The 17,568-nt window shown below is 56.4% G+C and overlaps 1 protein-coding gene across 8 annotated transcripts; it reads left to right on the forward strand.

Annotated features, from left to right (window-relative positions):
* Positions 1-276: 276 nt before the first annotated feature.
* LOC122899458 (angiotensin II receptor associated protein) lies at positions 277-13,394 on the forward strand. 8 transcript variants are annotated; one of them, XM_044237160.1, is made up of 7 exons: positions 277-377; positions 7,095-7,129; positions 9,369-9,474; positions 9,596-9,719; positions 10,018-10,097; positions 10,207-10,402; positions 11,845-13,394. In XM_044237160.1, the coding sequence occupies exons 1-7, from the start codon at positions 351-353 to the stop codon at positions 11,958-11,960; spliced, it is 684 nt and encodes a 227-aa protein (XP_044093095.1). In that variant the 5' UTR covers positions 277-350; the 3' UTR covers positions 11,961-13,394. The 8 variants fall into 8 exon arrangements, with proteins under 8 accessions (XP_044093095.1, XP_044093096.1, XP_044093097.1 ...); XM_044237161.1 differs by having other exon boundaries at positions 10,207-10,381; XM_044237162.1 differs by having other exon boundaries at positions 10,273-10,402.
* Positions 13,395-17,568: the final 4,174 nt, after the last annotated feature.

A 17,568-nucleotide genomic window follows, 5' to 3' on the forward strand; every position in this document is an offset into this window, starting at 1 on the left:
TGAGACATCAGCTGTTGGCGCCCGGACGTTCCCCCGAGCTCTTGGGCTGCGGGTGGTCCCGTCAGTGCATCTGTGGGGATACGAACCAAGCAAGATCCCTCGCCCTTTGCGACACAGATCCCCATACTCTCCAGCAGCCCGCGGAACTGCGTGGGAGGCAGCGGCAGCCAGAGAAACCCCGAGGAGGGCGCGGGCGGCAGGACGCCGTCTCCTAGCAACCGGGTCTGGGATCACGTGACCTGCCTCACGTGGCCGGGCGGGGCGGGGCGGGGCCCGGCAAGTTTGTTTCCCGAGTTCGGAGCCCAGGAGCCCCCGCGGTTGCCGCGCAGGTGCCCTCAGCTGGGGTCGGGATGGAGCTGCCCGCCGTGAACCTGAAGGTGGAGACGGGCAGGGCGCGGTGCGGGCAGGGCGGGTCCCCCAAAGGGTGTGGCCGGGCCGGGGCGGGCGGCCGGGGCGGGGGCACGTTTGTTTTTTTTCAAGAAGGATTTCAGAGGGAGAGGATCGACCGCTCGGGGCAGGAGGGGCTGGTAGGGAGACAGCGAGAGACGTGGACCCCGGGTGGGAACGGGGGAGCAGACGGGCAGGGAGAGGGATCCAGAGAAAGGCCCGCAGGAAGACGGAGGGCGAGCTGGAGGCGGTGGAGGAGGGAAAGGGCCGCCGGTTCCCCTTTCTGGCCTCGGCGCCTCCGGCCGCTCGCCCCGGGAGCCGGAGGATCGCTCCGGCCTGCGCGCCCAGAATTCCGCTGGAGAGAGGGAGGGAGGGAGCCGCGGGGTGGGGGCGGGCCCTGAGAGCCCCGGGAAGGGGCGGGGGAAGGTCCCGGCGCCGGACACCTGCCCGTCGCCGAAAGAGGGGCTGGACCGTCCACCTGCACGCCCAGCGCCGCCGCGCTGCTTCGTCGGCTTCATCAGCTTAAGAAAACCCGAAATGCCCAGACCAGTGGTTTCCAAAGCGCTTAAATCCAGCGTCCTAATTTCGTAAGAAACGGGAACTCCAATAGAAGTTACTTAGACGCAGAAAACCCCAACTTTGTGCCTTTAGGGAGACACTGCGAAGCTTCCTGGGGTGTCTTCATTTCCTGTGGCATGTCCTCAGCTCCTGGGTGCCCGCGGCTTCTTCATTTTGTCCCCGCCCCCGGCGGACTCTGCTTCGGGGCTGCGTGGGCCCCAGAGGGGCTGGGGCCTTTAGCTTTGGTCAGGCAGGTGTGAACGTTGGCCCAAACCTGCCATTTGGGGTCACGGTGCTGTCCCCTTGAGACTGTATCCAAAAACGCCCTTTTACTTCCAGTGACAAAGCACTTAGCACACGTGGTACCCAGCACCGAAGGCCTCTGAGGGACAGAGGAGCACAAAAGTACACGTGATCCACGTCTGGGTTACTAGGACTTCACGGGGCAGATTTCCCTTATCCTCATTTCCCTCCCAGAGGCTTCCAGCCAGTTTGATTTATAGGAGGAAACCGAGGTTTGTTGGTATCAACATTCACTGTGTTCCAGGCAGTGTCTGGAGTCAGTGCCCCCTGCCTTTTCGCTGATGAGAGTTTTGCCTAAAATCATTCCTAAGAGAGCATCAGGTGAAACGGAGAGGGCAGGGAGCCCTGGTTCCTGGAGCATCTGTGATGTGCCAGGCAGTTCATTTGATCCCAGCCACCTTCTGAGAAAGCTGATATTGTCACCTTTTTTACTCCTGAGCAAACTTCAGCTGGGGCAGATAAGTAATTTGCCAAAGTCCCACAGGGATTAAGTGGCAGAGTCCGGCTTTGAACCCACTGGGGTCAGACTTCAAAGCCTTGCCCTTTCCTGGCCACCAGTTAGGGCTGGCTTTGGCTTTGATGGTTTCTATCCACTGGAAGGACTTAGTCTGTTTGGGACTTTTTTGGTTTTGGGGGTGGGTTTGTTTGTTTTTGAGCAACTTTATGGGCCTACAGTCCAAGCATGCCCACAGGTATGAGCTGTGCTGGCGTTCTCTGCCCCAGAGTGAAACGGGGGGCCCTTCCCTTGGCTTAGGAAACAGGACCCTGTGTTTCCAAAGGTTTTAGCTGCTACCAGTTGGAGATAAGTCAGTGCTGAGAGGCCCTGAAGGGCCAAAGTTGCCAGGAACATAAAGGACATCTGTTGAATTTGAATTTCAGATCAACAGTGGATAATTTTTCAGCATAAGTATATCCTAGGCAATATTTGGATCATACTAACAAAAGGCTTATTAACCAAAATTCAGAACTAACTGGGCGTTTTGTATTTTTGTTGTTGTTAAATCTGGCCACCCTAGGGAGGTCGGCTGTCGACTCCTTGCTTGTAGGCACTTAAGTGGGATGTTGTGAGATCAGGGCTGCCCGGGAGCTGGGAGAGCGCACCCTGTGCACCTGCCTTCCCTCGTTTCATATTCCATGGTATTTGGTTGACTCCAAATACCATGGAAATACCAGATACCAGATACCATGGTCAGTTGTGCCAGTGGTCAGAAACAGCTGCCCCAGGCCCTTCACACAAAGGGCCCTAACTGAGTCCCATCTGGGAGAAATGACATTGTGACAAGCTTAGAAAGGAGCAGACTGGGGCTCAGGAGGTCTTGTTAAAAAAAGTCCAAGGGAGGAGGGCCCAGGGAGCAGTGTAGCATTTGGTTAAGGACTCAGCAAGCCGACTTCCTAATGGTGGTGAGGAGAATGGCCGCGCACTGAGGGCTGACTACCCGGCGGCCACCGTGTTGTGTGTTTCGCACGCCTCCACCTCCCTGTACCACTAGATCCACAGAACAGCCCGTGACACAGGCGTGATGGTCCCTACTTCATAAAAGTGCAAACGGCAGTTCCGAGAGGTCAGGTGACTTGCCCAAGATCACACAGCGTCCACAGTCATGGAGCCCCGGCTCCCTGGGACCAAATCTGCATATCTGACTTCGTTGCCCACTGCCCGACTCTGCCTCCCTGGCATGGCGTTCCTGACTTGCGTGTCAGCCTCAGCGATCCTTGGGGACCTTTCTACCTCACGTAACGGGCTGTGTTTACACAGGACCAAGAGAACTGGATTCCCCATAGTGATCTGTCTGTTGACCTGAGGTCTGTCTACCGCCTGTCTAGGAAGGCTCCTTCCACCCCATTCGCCCCTGGGCCCTTCAGTAGCAGACAAAGGGTCTGAGTCCTGGTCCCCATGTCCCCTTGGCTTCTCCTTAGCCTTCCCTTCTGGTTAAGCCTCCTCATTTCCATCCTCCCTTCCCTTACTCTTCGAGATCCTGAGGGCAAAGCATAGTCATGACCGCTTACTAGCTGTGTGACCTTGAGCAGGTCTCTTAACTTCTCTGAGGATCCTTTCCTCACTATACAAAGAAGATAAAAATAAACCCTACCTTCTAGGGTGATAAGAGGAGGATCCCGTGGTCCCAGAGCTGGTGGGGCCGTACATTTTTAGTAGCAGAAAAAGTCAGACCAGATAGAGCGATTGAGACACTTGGCTCTGAGCTCTCTTTCTGTAAGCGTCACGTTGTGGGCCGATTGCTTAATCTCCCGCTGCCTCGGTATCTTCCTCAGTAACAGAACATGACTGCCTCCCCCCCCCCCGCCCCACATGGTGACCAAGTGTTCAGGGCAGTGCAGACACATGGCAGGCAGGTCCAGGCTGGTACCAGGAGTTGTGTTGTTAACGCTGTTAACACAGGATGCCTGGTCCATGCGGGTACTTATGGTCTTGATGTGGTCATTACGTGGATTCGTACAGGGACCGTGAGACGCCTGTCTCTGTGGTTGAGGGATAGCAGGAGGGAGCGGGGGAGGAAAGGGATTGCCTCCATTTCAGAGACCAAACCTGGGGCACAGACACAATGGGACATGACCCCTGGACCAGAACCCAGGCCTCCACTCCAGCACCTACAAGCCCTGCCTGCTTTGCTTCATCCACCCTCTCCTTCCCCATCTTCTGGGGAAGAACCAGGCAGCCCCCAGGCGCCGAGCACTATATGAAGAATCCAGGAGCTCCGGTCTGTCTTTGCTCTGGCCCAGTAGGGAAGGGCTGCCCAGTCACATTCTCAGAGGCCAGGGCCTCCCTCCCCCAGTCTCTCAGGCCGTACCTGAGAATCCCTGGTGTCCCCTTGGTTACCGGAAACCTCCCCAGCAGTTGGCAGACAGTCCTTTGTGCTGAGATGAGTCACTGTTCCCTCCTGTGTCGGGAAGAGCTGGGCCCGTTTGGCTCGGTCGCTGGTTGGAGCACTCCTGGACAGCCAGGCCTCTGTAGGCCTGGGTGGCTGTGCCCTCCCATTACAAAGATGGGGAGACTGAGGAAGAGGAGACTTTGTCTTCTGGGGGTTTCTATTCCCAGGGGCTTAAGAGTTGTGATCAAAAGCTGCTAAGTTTCTTAACTATAAAACAAAAGTGATGGCACACGGAGGGGACACAGTATGTCCTTAGGGATCCTCTGTATTTCCAGGTTGCGCTCTTCCCAAAACAGGTGGCTGAGTTTTGGACTTCGGGCAGGTGCTCACTGCATGTTACAGGTCTTTCTGGCTCTTGGCTAAATCTTTGTCTCACAGGTGACACAGAGCCCTTTCCCCACAGGCTTGCCTGCGTATCCGCTAGTTTCCGGGTCTCAGCTTTTCACCTCCCCCTCGTCAAGCAGGACTCTGCAGGGCCAAGAAGCACCCATGTATTAAAAACCCATGGTGTGCGTGGTCTGGGTGTGAGAACCAGAGCACTTGGAAATGAAGACTGTTTCTGGAACAGAAGCCAACAGCAGGCAAGGCTCAGGTGTTGATTTTCAGAAGGAAGGTGTTCATGTGAGCTGCCTCCCCCGTGCTCCCTTCCTCGGTATCTTCTCTTAATCTGAAAGCCGGACACCAGGACCACTGCGGCTTGTCACATGCTATGGTCTTTGAGGCAGGGTTTCTCCCCTCTGTGGGCAGGGTTTCCTGTGAAGACAGAGGGGGTAGTGGTTGGCTCTTGAGATAAAGATCAGAATTCTTCCCCACAACCCCCAGGCCTGGTCCTGCCCACCCCCAGCTTCCTGTCTGTCTTCCACTGTCTTCCATCCAGCTACATTGGTCTGTTTCCAGAATGTTCCATGCCGGGTGAAATGTTTGAGAAACTTAGCGCCATTTCATCCTGTCTCTCGAGCCTCTGGGAAAAGAAACCCACGGCCGACTAAGCCTCCTCTCCCTCGATCTCCCCATCTTTGTGATGGGAGGAGCACACCCGCCCAGCCCCAGAGAGGCCTCATGGTCAGGCAGCACCAGGGTCACAGTCAGGTTTGAGTTGTGGCTCTGCCACTGGGCAGCTGTGTGACCGTGGGCAAGTCACTCGCCTCCGAGCCTCCCACTTCCTCAGCTGTAAATGGTGCCTCCGTGGGCTGTGAGGGTTAAGCGCATCCACGTACAGAGCACAGCGTGGTGGCCACACTTAGGAAACGTCCAGAGCAAAGAGGGGTAGCCGGTCACGGAGCTGCCGTCTAGAGCCAGCCTTCTGTGGTGTAGACGTGGCTCGTCAGGGGCCCTGGTCCTTGCAGAGCCCTTCTCCCAGCCTAACGCCTTGCTTTCGGGCCACGGTGTCTTTGGGTTCGCTGGCGCGGGGCCTGGGGGTGAAGGTGGAACGTCCCGGCCTCCTGCTCCGATTTGAGCTCCCCCCACGTGCAGAATGCGTCCTCGTTTGTCGCAAGCTCCCCTCCGCTGAAAGCCCAGTCTCCCCCCGCCCTGTGAAGGTTGGGAGCAGCGGAGTCAGACTTACACTTGAACTCGAGTCTCACCGCCCACCATCGGTGGAATCTGGATCAGCTTAATTTTCCTTGGAGTCTAGTTTTCCCTTCTGTGAAATGGGAACGATCATGGTGTCTGTTCCAGAGGCTTTTGTGAGGCCCGAAGAAGGGGGCGTGAGGCGTTTGGCGTAGAGCAAGTGTACGATAATACCTCTTCTCGGAGGGCTTTCCCCTGCACAGCCAGAGTTCTTTCCTACAGGTGCAAGCCGCACTTCTGCCCTTTCACTGGTCCGGAAGCCTGGGCTGTTCACTGCACACCCTTGCTGTGTCTGCCCTCGCTTCCAGGCTGGTACACTGCTCCCGCCCCGGGCTCTTGGCAACCCCCCTCCCAGCTTAATGCCCTTAGTCCCTTGAGTAACTTCTTCAAGGTCCCTCGTCTACCACTGGGACCGCATGGAACCTCCTGACGGGGGACTTCTGGCGCCCTGCCGGTTCGGGCCCACCCCCTCCTCCTCTTTCGGGCTCTGGCTCCTGCCTCCCCATTGGTCTTCCCACGCACCGGCTCTGGAACACCTTGCTCTCCTCCCTTTGGCCTGGCTGGCCCCTGCCCGTCCCGGAGCACAGAGCAGCCTCCTCTTTCAGAAGCTTCAGCCAGCAGCTGCCCTCCCCTCCCCAGAGCATCTGCTCCCTCCTTCTTTATCTGCTTTCCAAGAAGGGCCCTTTTGATTACCAGGAGTAGAAACAAGTTCTAGTAAAAGGGGCTGTGATTTTAAGGACATATGGGACAATGAAAGGGTTTGTGGAATGGTGCAGAAATCTAGAAAAAAGCCAGAGGGATTTTTTTTTTCTTAAGCCCTACCAAGTTCCTGGCTTGCAGAAAAGCCTTCCGTGGCTTCCCTCCGTGCACTTGGGATGAAATCCACGCTCCGTGCTGAGGCCCTCAAGGCCCACCTCTTCCCCTGGTCTCCTGCTCCCCTCCTCTTGTTTTCCCCCTTTTGCCTCTGGTGCTCTCTTGATGCACGGCGCAGACAACGCCTGTGCCCCATACCGTACCCCAGCTCCGGTGTGCCAAGGAACCAGCCTCTTGTGAGTCCCACGCCACCCCTCCCCCTCAGCCGTTTCCAGTCCAGGTATATCCTCTGATGCCAGAGCTGATTGTGAAGCAGGAGGGGGTGTGGGTGTCTGCTGCTCCGAGGGAGTAGGGCAGAGCCATGTGGCGGCTCCCCCTGGCCTGACCTGCGCTCTTCCTCCTTCACGCCTGCTTTGCTCACTGTTGCTGGTGTTCTCTTGTTTTTGTTTTAACAGACATTTGTAAAGCCCTGTTAGGTGCTAGACAGGGGCTTCCTGTGTGTTCTGCCTCCAGAAGCTCGCCCCACCTCTTCCCAGATGGTGTGTCACTCCTCGTTCTTTTCTTTCCTTCCCACAGATGATCCTGCTGGTTCACTGGCTGCTGACGACCTGGTGAGTGACTTCGCAGGTGTCCACTCCTGTGTCCTCCTGTCTCCCAGGGTCCGGGTCCACAGCTCCCCAGGCTCCCGTCCACGTGTCTCCCTGCCAGTTCCAGAACTAAATAACACCTTTGTCAAGAATGTCATCAGCAAGCTCCCCAGGTCCCAAGAATGTCTGAGGGGCAGGCATTTTCCAGAGGCCTCTGCCATCACCCCTCCCCCCTACCCAGAAGCTTTAAGTCTTCATCCTAGGGGAGGTGGCTGGCCCAGGACAGTCCCCACAGCTCAGATCATCCTCCAGACATGCCCAGGCCCTTTTGGGGGCTTGGCGTGACTCTGGTGCCTCCCCCAAGGCCTTTGTATCTGGAAGGTATGAGGTGCTAAAGCCAAGGGGCCAGTCTCACATAGCCTGCTGGACTCCCCAAGGCAGCGGGGGGTGTTTGCCAGCTAGAGCTCTGTGTGTCTTTGACCTTGGGTCCATCACTTAAACCCATGAGTCATTTTGTCATCTGTAAAATGAGAGCATGACTAACCTTCCTACTTACCTTGTGAGGTCATTGGATGGTGAAAGCCCCATTTTAGAAACTGTAATAACCACTAACATTTCTTGAGGGCGTCCAGGAGCCGGCTCAGCAAGTAGATGCTTCATGAGCCTAGACCCGGGGTGGGGTCACTTGCTTAGGGGTCGGCCTCACTCTTACATCACACTTCTGCCCGGAGACGGCAGACTTGAGATTCAGATGGACCTGGCGAGGTCCTGGGTGAGCCGTGGTCCTTCTTAGGTTTCCATCTGTAAAATGGGTATAAGGATGGCACAGCCCTCCGGGGCCGTGTGGGAAAAGCGGGTTGTGTTCATCCGACACTTCCCGGGGCCTGCGACAGAGGGAGGCTCGAGCATTACGGACTGATCTCGTGATTACTGTCTGTTTCACCTGCTGAGCTGCGGCGCCATGGCCCTGCCGAAGCAGGATGGAGGCCGCTGGCTTCCGTGTGCGTGTTGCCGACCTCGCCGTACGCTGCACGTGTCAAATGGCTGGGAATAAAGCAGACGGTGCAGGTCATGGCTAATGACTTGGGAAGCAAGGTCTGAATAGACTTCTCAGTCGTACCCCTGAAGATTCTGAGCTGTGGTCTGGGCGCCCCCCCACCTGCCCCACACTAGCTTCTTTAAAACCAGAAAACCAAAAGGCAGGTGACCTATTCAACACTATCAAGCCGAGGCCTGTTCTACACTTCACAGCTTTGCTTATGTTCTCTGTAGGGTTCGCTTCAGAGTCAAGTAAGGTAATGAGGCGCCCCGCTGCATGCCGGGTGCCCCCGTGCCCCGTGACTACTGTGGGTGAGGGCGGCCTCTGGAGCCCGGCTGTCTGGATTCAAATGCCACCTCCGCCCCTTAGAAGCTGTGTGGCCTGGGGCAAGTTCCTTGATCTCTCCGTGCCTTAGTTGCCTCATCTTTAAAATGGGGATAATAATCATGCCTCCTTTCTAGAGTTGCTAACATAAATGCACATAAGTGAGTTCATTTAAAGCATCCAGAACCGTGCGGGACGTTTTTTAGGGGCTCTGTGTTAACTAATATTTTCACTGGGTTGACGAACCACGAAGGAAACCTATCAGATGGTAGTTGGTAACGATGCCCTGAAAAATAAAACAGGAAGTCACAAGCTGGTATTTAAAACTAGGTGGTCGGGGAAAGAGTCTCGGCGTCCACGTGGGGGCTGAGACTAACAGGACGGGGCTGTGCTCAGGGAAGAGGACGCTGCGCGGGAAGTGGCTGGAGGTACAAGGGGGCGACAACTGCCTCACGGGCCACGGGCCACAGGGCTCCTCAGGCCACGGCAAGAGTCTGTATCTTGTTGCAAGTGGGAAGGAAAACTGGGGGAGACTCTCAGCCGAGGAGGGACATCCCCAGACTTACACGACTCCTGGCTGTTTGGAGAAGGGCCTGGATGGGCAGGAGTGGAAGTAAGGAGGCCCGTGGGGAGAGGCTGCGGTGACAAATCCTGGCCGGAGAGGATGGGGTTTTGGAGCCGGAGGGGTGTGGCCAGATTTGGGATCCACTTGGGAAGTACAGGCAGTGGACTTTGCTGACATTTCCAGGACCCAGCTGGGGAGGAGGAGAGCAAGTGCCCTGTGGCCTCCTCGCAGAGGGCCCGGGACTCAGGAGCGGGGAAGAGGGGGCCTGCGGGAGGGGAAGGGGTGGGCCCCTGTGGGGCGGTCACCTGACATGACCCGGGTGCTCCTTCCCACAGGGGCTGCATCACGTTCTCGGGCCCTTACCCCTGGGCCAACTTCACCATCCTGGCGGTGGGCGTGTGGGCCGTGGCTCAGCGGGACTCCGTCGACGCCATGAGTCTGGTGAGGCGGGGGAGCAGGGTGGTCCGTGGCCCCCACTCTTGCCCCCTCACCCATCCCAGTCCTGTCTCTTCCTTGTAAGGAAGGGGCCCTGCACCTTGCCCCCTATTTTCCATTTCTTAAGCCTTGTGAAGAAGCCGTCCCCAGCTTCCAGCCCAGGTGTGTCCTCACTAGCCTGGCCCACTTCTCGGCCTGCAGGACTCCGAGAACCCTGAGTCTGCTGGTTGCCTTCCCTGAAGGAAGCACGGGTGGGTCCCCCCAGGCGCCCCAGCTTGGCTCCTCCTCAAGGGCACTGGAGCATGTCCCCGGTAACCCGCTTCTAGGGCCCTATTAGTGGGGTGGGGTGTGGTGGGAGCCCCATGGAGAGAGAGCTCCTCTACCTCGTGAGGTCAGAGCAGACACAGCGCCGAGGGGCAACGAGAGCTCCCACGCAGGCCTGTCGGGATGACTGAGAAGGGGGCTCCCATGGTGCAGATGGATTGAGTGAACTCTAAGGGACCTTCATTTCGAAGGTTCTAGAACCAAGTCTGGTGCCCCACATCACAGGGGAAGTGGTGACACGCTGGGTCCAGACCTGGGTCCTGCCAGCTAGCCGATCTGTTTTCCAGCAAGATCTAAGGACACAGGTGGGCAGGGACGGAGCTTCCATCTGGCGTACGTGGTAGGGCAGCCGTGAGCGCGGGATGGAGCATCAGGGAGGGCATAAACCCTAATGGCACGTGGTCACCCTTGCAGTTTCTCGGTGGCTTGGCAGCCACCATCTTCCTGGACATCGTCCACATCAGCGTCTTCTACCGGCAGGCCAGCTTCACGGACACACAGCGCTTCGGTGCCGGCATGGCCATCCTGAGCCTGCTCCTCAAGCCCTTGTCTTGCTGCTTCGTCTACCACATGTACCGGGAGCGCGGGGGTGAGCTCCCGCTCTGTACTGGTGAGGCCACCACCTCCGGCTGGCTCCCTGACTGACCTCTCGCCGGCCAGGGTGCTGGCAGCGCCGTCTCCCACGTCTCCCCTGTCTCTGTCTTGCCTGACCGCAGTCCAGGGTCCCTTGCTGACCTTGCCCTGGGGGGACAAGGGTTCAAGGCACGGGGGCAGTGGGGGCGGGGCCTGGTGCCGACCCCAAAAACCAGGCTGGAGGGGATAAACGCTCCAGTCTCTGCTGCACAAGCCCAGCGCTCCTATCCCCGCCTGCCGCGAGCTTTCCCGGGCATCCTACTGTGGGCAGAGTCGGCAGCGGGACCAGAACCTAGTCTCAACCCCAGCGCTGAGCGCCAGTGCAGCGGGTGTGCCTCAGTCCCGCCGATGGCTCTGGACGGCCTGCAGCCTGAGGCCTGTCAGCATTCTCGGGGCCGGACCCTCCTCTCAGCACCTGCCAGCCGCGGGCCTAGAACCTGCCCTCCTGCCGTGTGGGGTCTGGTTGGCCAACGGAGAGGGGCTGCTGGCTTGCGCCATGGAGCCTCGGCCAAAGCTGGCCCTGAATTTGCCCTGCTCACATCCCGGTCACCTCAGCCAGGCCCACCGCAGCCCCTCCCACACCCCCTGCTCATGGCGGCTGGGCCATTTTCCTGTTCTCTCTCACATACTGCTCATCTCCTTTCTCAGAGAGGTGGGGAGAGAGTGGGGGGGGTGGTCTTTCACTGTTCCCTCCCAAGAAAAGCGGCCCAGAGGGGCCCATGACCCACCTAGGGAAGCATCTGGGCCAGGGCAAGAGGGGCCTGCGGCCTCCCCAGGACTGATCTCAGCATTGCCCTGGCCTGCCTGGAGTTAAGGGGGCCCGGTAACGTTTCTCCCATTAGGCAGATGAGGGTGTCGGCGCCCAGAGCCCCTGGGATTTGTTCAGGGTCAAGTGTGCAGGGCAGGGAGGGGAGCAAAAAACATGGGCACTTAGAGCCCTCGCCCATACCTTGCACTCCCATCCCAGGGTTCTGGGCTCTGCAAACTGTGCCAGCTCTGGGCTTTCTGGACCAGTAACATGGTGTCCACTGTGCCCGGGGTGGGGGCGGGGAGCCTGCGAGCCCAGGGCTGGTCGTCCCTCTGCTCAGATGCTTGCTGCTCTGAGAAGGCCCCAGCGTCATGGCCAGGAGCACTGGCCTTGGGCTTATACTGCCTTGGCTTGAATTTCCGTGCCCTCCACTTCAAGCCCCGTACTGGGGGCAAGTCAGTTCATCTCTTTGACCCTCAGTTTCTCCATCTGTAAAGTGGGGCCACCCAATACCTGCTCTGGGGGGTTATGGGAGGATTGGCTGAACACCTGCCAAAAGCTGGGGGATCTGCTGTCACCGTCACTGTCGTTCCTGGTGAATCTTGGTTTGGACTTACAGTAGACTGTTGTGAGTCTTCACCCTTCGTTTTTTCCTTCCCCTCCACCCCCAGGTTTTCTTGGAACATCACAGGAGCGCAGTGGCTACCAGACGATTGACTCACCAGAGGCGCCTGCAGACCCCTTTGTAGGCTCAGAGGGCAGGGGTCACTCCCCACAAGGGTACTGAAGCCAGTCCACTTTGCCCAAGCGCAGGGGCCAGTGGAGCAGACCCCAGAGATGGTCCAGGCTGCCTCACCCTCCTCGTGCCTCGGATGGCATTCTAGAGCTGTTCCTGACCACGTCCCTTTCCTGGACTGTGTTCTCCTGTTCCCCATCACCCCAGGCAAGTGCCCTGAGTGGCCAGGAGCCCCATGCACACCTGTCCCAGACTCCCTGAGGCCTCCGCTCCCTTTGAGGTACCCCACTGGTCTGAGACTATCAACTGTGGTCTTTTTCCTCACGTCCATTAGCAGCTCCGTGCAACCCTGTCCAGCCGTACCTGAGCCAGGCCTTGCCCACGGTTGACCTTGCCCACAGAAGCTCTGAGAGCTTTGGGTCATGGTCAGCCCCCAGAGCAGTCCAACATGGAAGTGAGGTCCCTGTGCTTCTCATGCCTAGTAACTTGGTGCTTTGGGGACCTTGGGGCTGGAGGCAGGAGACGTCTGCAGCCTGGAGAACCCCCATGGCCACCAACTGCCCTTCCCATGGCCATGGCATTCAGGTCTGGGGAATCCGTAGCTGGGGTGTTTTGAGCCATGGTTAATCTCCCAGCTGCCCTGGGTCTGGACCTGCCATTCCTGGGAAGATTTCTCCTTTGAATCCGCAGGGAAGCTGGCTGGGCTTAGCTGCCGGGCCTGCTGTAGCTGGAGGAAGCACGTGCTGGTAACCCAGCTTTGGCCTAGCCTCGGTCCCAGCAGCAGAGGGTGCTGTTCAGTGCGGCCCGTGGGCATCTGTGTCTCCGGGTCGGATGACTTGGGTATGGGTTTGCCTCTCTCTCAGCCACTTTCTGGCTGTGTGCCTTTGAGCGACTTAATGACTCTGGCCTCAGGGTCTTCTGGAAAAGAGCCAGTGCCAGCCCTGGGGGTGATGACATGAACGAAGTGTGTAGTGCCTGGCCCTACAGCTCCGCAAGCCACAGTGAAGCTGGTGGGTGGCTCCGTGATCCTGTGACGATGTGGGGTCAGTAGGCAAGGGGCGACTTCTCCCTGGCAGACCCTGTGTCTTGGTGTCAGGGCCGACTGGGACCAACACCCGTCCAGAAGCCCCAAGCCAGGGTCCTAATCTACATCAACTGGACCGAGTGTTGACCTCTGGCTCTCCCAGGCCATCCTGGCTTGTCTCCGAGACAAGAGAGATCAAGGCCTAGTGCACAACCCCACCACCCTCCTGTATCCATCCATGCCCTGGGGCTCAGTACCTGTCTGGAGGGCTGCAGGGCTCAACTCTGGTGCCTGCTCTCAGGGAATAGACTTATAAAGAGTCCTCAGTCGGGAGGCAAGAGCTCCAGAAGAGACCCCTGGGAAGGGACCCGTGCTCTGGACCAGAGTGGTTGCAGCTGCAAGAAAGCCGGAAACCGCTCCACCGTCAGAAGGAGACAAATAAATAATCTGTGGCACATTCATTATATGGCTATGGTTCAGCAGTTTGTGGGAATAAACCAGACCTCTTTCTGTGGACACGGGTCGCCCCGTGTTGTGAGCAAAACAGATTCCAGGATGGCATCAGCAATCCGAGAGTGTTGGCCTGAATTTAAAACCTCCAAGCAATACCATATGTCATTCACGAGTGTGTATGGAGTGGAATAGGGAAATGTGGACCAGACGGAAGGATCCTTCAAGTCTGTGGTTGAGGCAGCCTTGGGTAGGAGAGAAGTGTGGCGTTTAGGGTATGGGACTAAAAACCCCAGTTCCGGTTCTCTTGTTCACACCAGGTCCTGGCACACGGCAGGTTGCGCTGTGCCTTCCCCTGGGTGTATGTGGTCAGTATGTCAGTTTCCAAAGGGAATGGAAAGGTGGGGGCACACTAATAGAGCCTGTGTCAAATAGAGGGGAGGGTATGTTCAGAGAGTCCGGTTCTTCGTAGTCCCAGATCCTCAAGTCCAACCAGATCTTTATGGGGTTCGAGGAAGGCCCTGTCTTAGGTAGGGGTCCCCAGAAGCAGACACTGAACGCATTGTCTGGCTTGGTGCCAAGCAAGGGGGCCCAAGCTTTCTGGTCATTGGCCAAGGGCTGTCCCATAGTTGGGGACAGTGACTTAACCTTCTAGGCTCTTCTGGCTCCCTGGCTATGCAGGCCAAATGGCCCCAGGAGCTGGAGGGCTGTCCTGCAAGAAGAGTGCCATCAGAGACACAGGGACAGTGAGGGCCACCGGTGGGATGTCTTTCCAAACAGCTGGTCTCATAACTGACATCCTAACATTCATTCAACAAGCAACCAAGAGCCTGTGGGAGCTAGGAGTCTTCTAGCTTGGTGGATGGCGGCGGGCGGCGCGGATTCCGTTTGCCATGAGAGGTTCCGGGCAGGGAAACAGCTCACAGGAAGGCTTGTGCAGGTTTGTGGCTGCCCAGCCTGTTTCTGGGCACGGTCGGGAGGCTGGAGTGGCTAGAGCCAAGGGAGGGAAGAAGGAATGAGGTCAGAAAGGCAACAGGGACCAGGTAGCAAAGGGCTAGTAGGTCATTTGGAGGACTTTGGCTTGTTCTGAGTGACCTGGGGTTTGCTGCAGGGCTTTGGGCAGAATGGGACACAACCTGACCCTCACTCTAAAAGGACAATGTTGGTGGCTTGGGCTGGAAGGCAGAGATGTGGATGGTGACAAGTGACCGTGTTGAGCTGAACACCTGGCACCAATTGTCCCTTGCAGGGAAGGACATCACGCGGTTCTGCCCACTGTCAGAGCAATCAGAGGCACCAAGGAAAGCCGCGCACTGGTCCAGGCACTGGCCGGACCACGCTTTACTCACCAGATCAGCCTCAGGGGGTTGGGGGGGTCTCATCGGTCCCCTAGGGCTGGCAGTAACTGACACAGGGCAGTGGACTCACTCTTCACCTCTCTCCTGCCACAGGGGAAGGACACTCCCCTTCCTCTGGAGGACAGACATAGCCGTGGGCAGGAGAGGTGCCACGAGACACGCATGTGTAATCAGAACTAAAGAACAAACCTGGGCTTGAAATGGGATGATACTCCCACACGATGTGACAAGGTCAGCACAGGCTGTCATGGGCTCTTTATCTCCTGGTAAGGAAGTGTTGCAGCCTCAAGGCTCATTGGTACCCAGCCCAACAGGGCTGCTCTTGGAGATGTTTTGAAGGCAAGGTGCTGGATTCATTCATGGACAGGACAGAAGAGAAAAACAAGAATGCACCATTGCAAGGTTTAGGGCCTGCACAGCCTGGGGCTCAAGCTGCCACTGACTGGGAGGGTGGGCGGCAGAAGGCCAAGTTCAAGGAAAGGCCAAATGAGCCACACTGAGGAAATGCGGCTTCTCACTGTGAGGCCAGCTTTTGTAGACGCTTGGAAGTACTCTGTATTTTAGTCTAGAGTGTCTGCCGTTCCGGAAACAGCCGGCCACAGGAAGCAAATTCCTCATGCCTCTGGTCTCCTGTCGGTGAGGGCTGAAGCCACTTGGCTAGTTTCCAAATCTTGTATTTCTTGTTTTCACAAAGCTGAGCCTCCCAGATGAGGGAGCCAGAGGCAAGCCCTTGTCCCGGGAGAGGTCACTGTCTTCTGTTGGCCAAAACTGGGCCAGAGCCATCCGTACCTGCAGGGGCCCCCGCCTTAGGCGCATCCCAGGAGTCAGTCCCCAGGATAGCCTGGAAATTCCAACTCTCCCAGCCTCCCTCCAGACGGGCCCTAGAGCCAGCAAGCCTTGGTCAAATCCCTACTGCAACCCGTGACTGGCTGGGTAAGAGACATAACCGTCTCTTAACCTCACTGTGACTCAGTTTTCTCATCTGAAAAGTGGGGGTACTCACAGTCCCTGATTCAAGGATTAGTGAAGTCTGACCATGTGTAACATCAGTGTTTCTCGTTCCCTGTTTACTGGGTTAATTATTCAGAGAGGGAGGGAGGGGGTGGCGAGTATAGGGAAGGAAAGAATTTTCCTCAGCCCTCTTAGGGTCCCTGGCTGGGTCTGAAAATTAAACTGACAAAGATTAACAGGAGAAAAGAGCATGTATGTTTTCTCAAACTTGTACATGTGTACGAGAACCTTCACAAGAGAAGGAAGGCCTGAGGAAGTGACGAGACCAGGGAGCTTTTATAACTTTCACACAAAGAAACAATAAATGTGTGAAATATTGAGAAGAGAGGGGTGCTGGGGTGGCTCAGTTAGTTAGGCGTCTGCCTTCCACTCAGGTCATGATACAAGGGTCCTGGGATCAAGACCTGCATCAAGCACTTTGCTCGGTGGGAGTCTGCTTCTCCCTCTGCTACTCCCCCTGCTTGTGCTTGCTCTCTCCCTCTCTCTGTCAAATAAATAAATAAAATCTAAAAAAAAAAAAAAAAAAAAAGAATTGACAAGACAAAGGGTCTGACCTGGGGGTAGTGAATGGTGAAGAAATAACCAGGAAGATAAGGGTTAAATTAACAAGGTTTGTTTAAACAGATTTCTTGGCTATAAATTCCCCGTCTCTGGTGATAAGAATCATCTTCTTTCCTCCTGGGAGAAAAGGTTCTCTCTCTCTCCCTGTAGGGGAGAACACCTTTCACATAGGAGATTCAGGACCTATTTCAGGAAAGTACGGGATAGGGTCAGAGTGACTTTCTTGCTTCTGCCATTTTTTCAAACGCTGAGGTTAAGATGTTCGGTATGTTACAGTGCCAGAATTTGCGGGGAGCATGTCCTGAGCCCCATCACCAGTCGGACCATCTGTTCATGTATTCACTTATTATCAATTCTATAATAACTTACTAAGTGCTTTCTACAAGTTTTGAAAAAATGGTCAGGAAATAAAACAGGGGTTGTCTTCACTGGCCACTGCAGAACCCCGAGGACCCAGTTCCCCAGGTAGTTGAGAGCTTGTGTTCATACCTATGAATCTAAAGACTATTGACAGATTCAACAGGTTATACAAAATATTATCATAGCGAAGATCTACACACAGATTCACAGACTTGAACTTGAGCTTAGAGCTCCCGAAGCCCAGCAGTGTGAGACGATTTTCCTTCCAAACCCTTGGTTCAAAAGAAATCTTACCCAGGGTATAAAACAGAACGGGTCTGACAGAGCCCCCCAGTGCCACCGCCACGCTGAGACCAGGGCCCCAGGGCACAATATGAAAGCTCTTCTCCTACATCCACCTTATTCTGCAGCTTGGGACACAGGCCCCCAAAGAGGAGATGTGGCCAAGGACACGTGGAGACTTCTTGATTTTAGGGCCGGAACGTGACAATGCGGAGACTGGGGTGCCGGGTAGGATTTAAAAGGAAAGCAACACAACTTCTACAAATGAACAGTTACAGACTCGATGGTTGGGTTAATTCATAGAATAGATACAGCAGAAGAGAGAATCTGTACCCTTGAAGATATATTTGAAGGAATTACTCCGAATGGAGCAAAAAGTACAAAAGAAGATGTTGGGTCAGCGGGCTCAGGAGTGCAGGAGGAACAATAGAAATGACCGCCATGTCCCTCCATCTTCCCGCCTCCCCCTCCCACTTCCTTAACCCTGACTCTCCCGCCAAAAGGATGTATGCCCAGGTCACGTCTCCATAGGTAACCCGATACCTATGCGGGGGGGGGGGGGGACAGAAGTATCAGAACCCCCTTCCCCATACCCTCCGATCACCAAATACCC

This window comes from Neovison vison, chromosome 2 (assembly GCF_020171115.1).
Source record: "Neovison vison isolate M4711 chromosome 2, ASM_NN_V1, whole genome shotgun sequence".
Classification (NCBI taxonomy): Eukaryota; Metazoa; Chordata; class Mammalia; order Carnivora; family Mustelidae; genus Neogale; species Neogale vison.

Bases quoted from the DNA above. Each gene is read 5' to 3' on its own strand.
- LOC122899458 (XM_044237160.1), top strand. From the start codon at position 351: ATGGAGCTGCCCGCCGTGAACCTGAAG. The intron at 378-7,094 runs GTGGAGACGGGC...TCCTTCCCACAG, and splicing joins TGCCCGCCGTGAACCTGAAG to ATGATCCTGCTGGTTCACTG. The intron at 9,475-9,595 runs GTGAGGCGGGGG...CCATTTCTTAAG, and splicing joins CCGTCGACGCCATGAGTCTG to CCTTGTGAAGAAGCCGTCCC.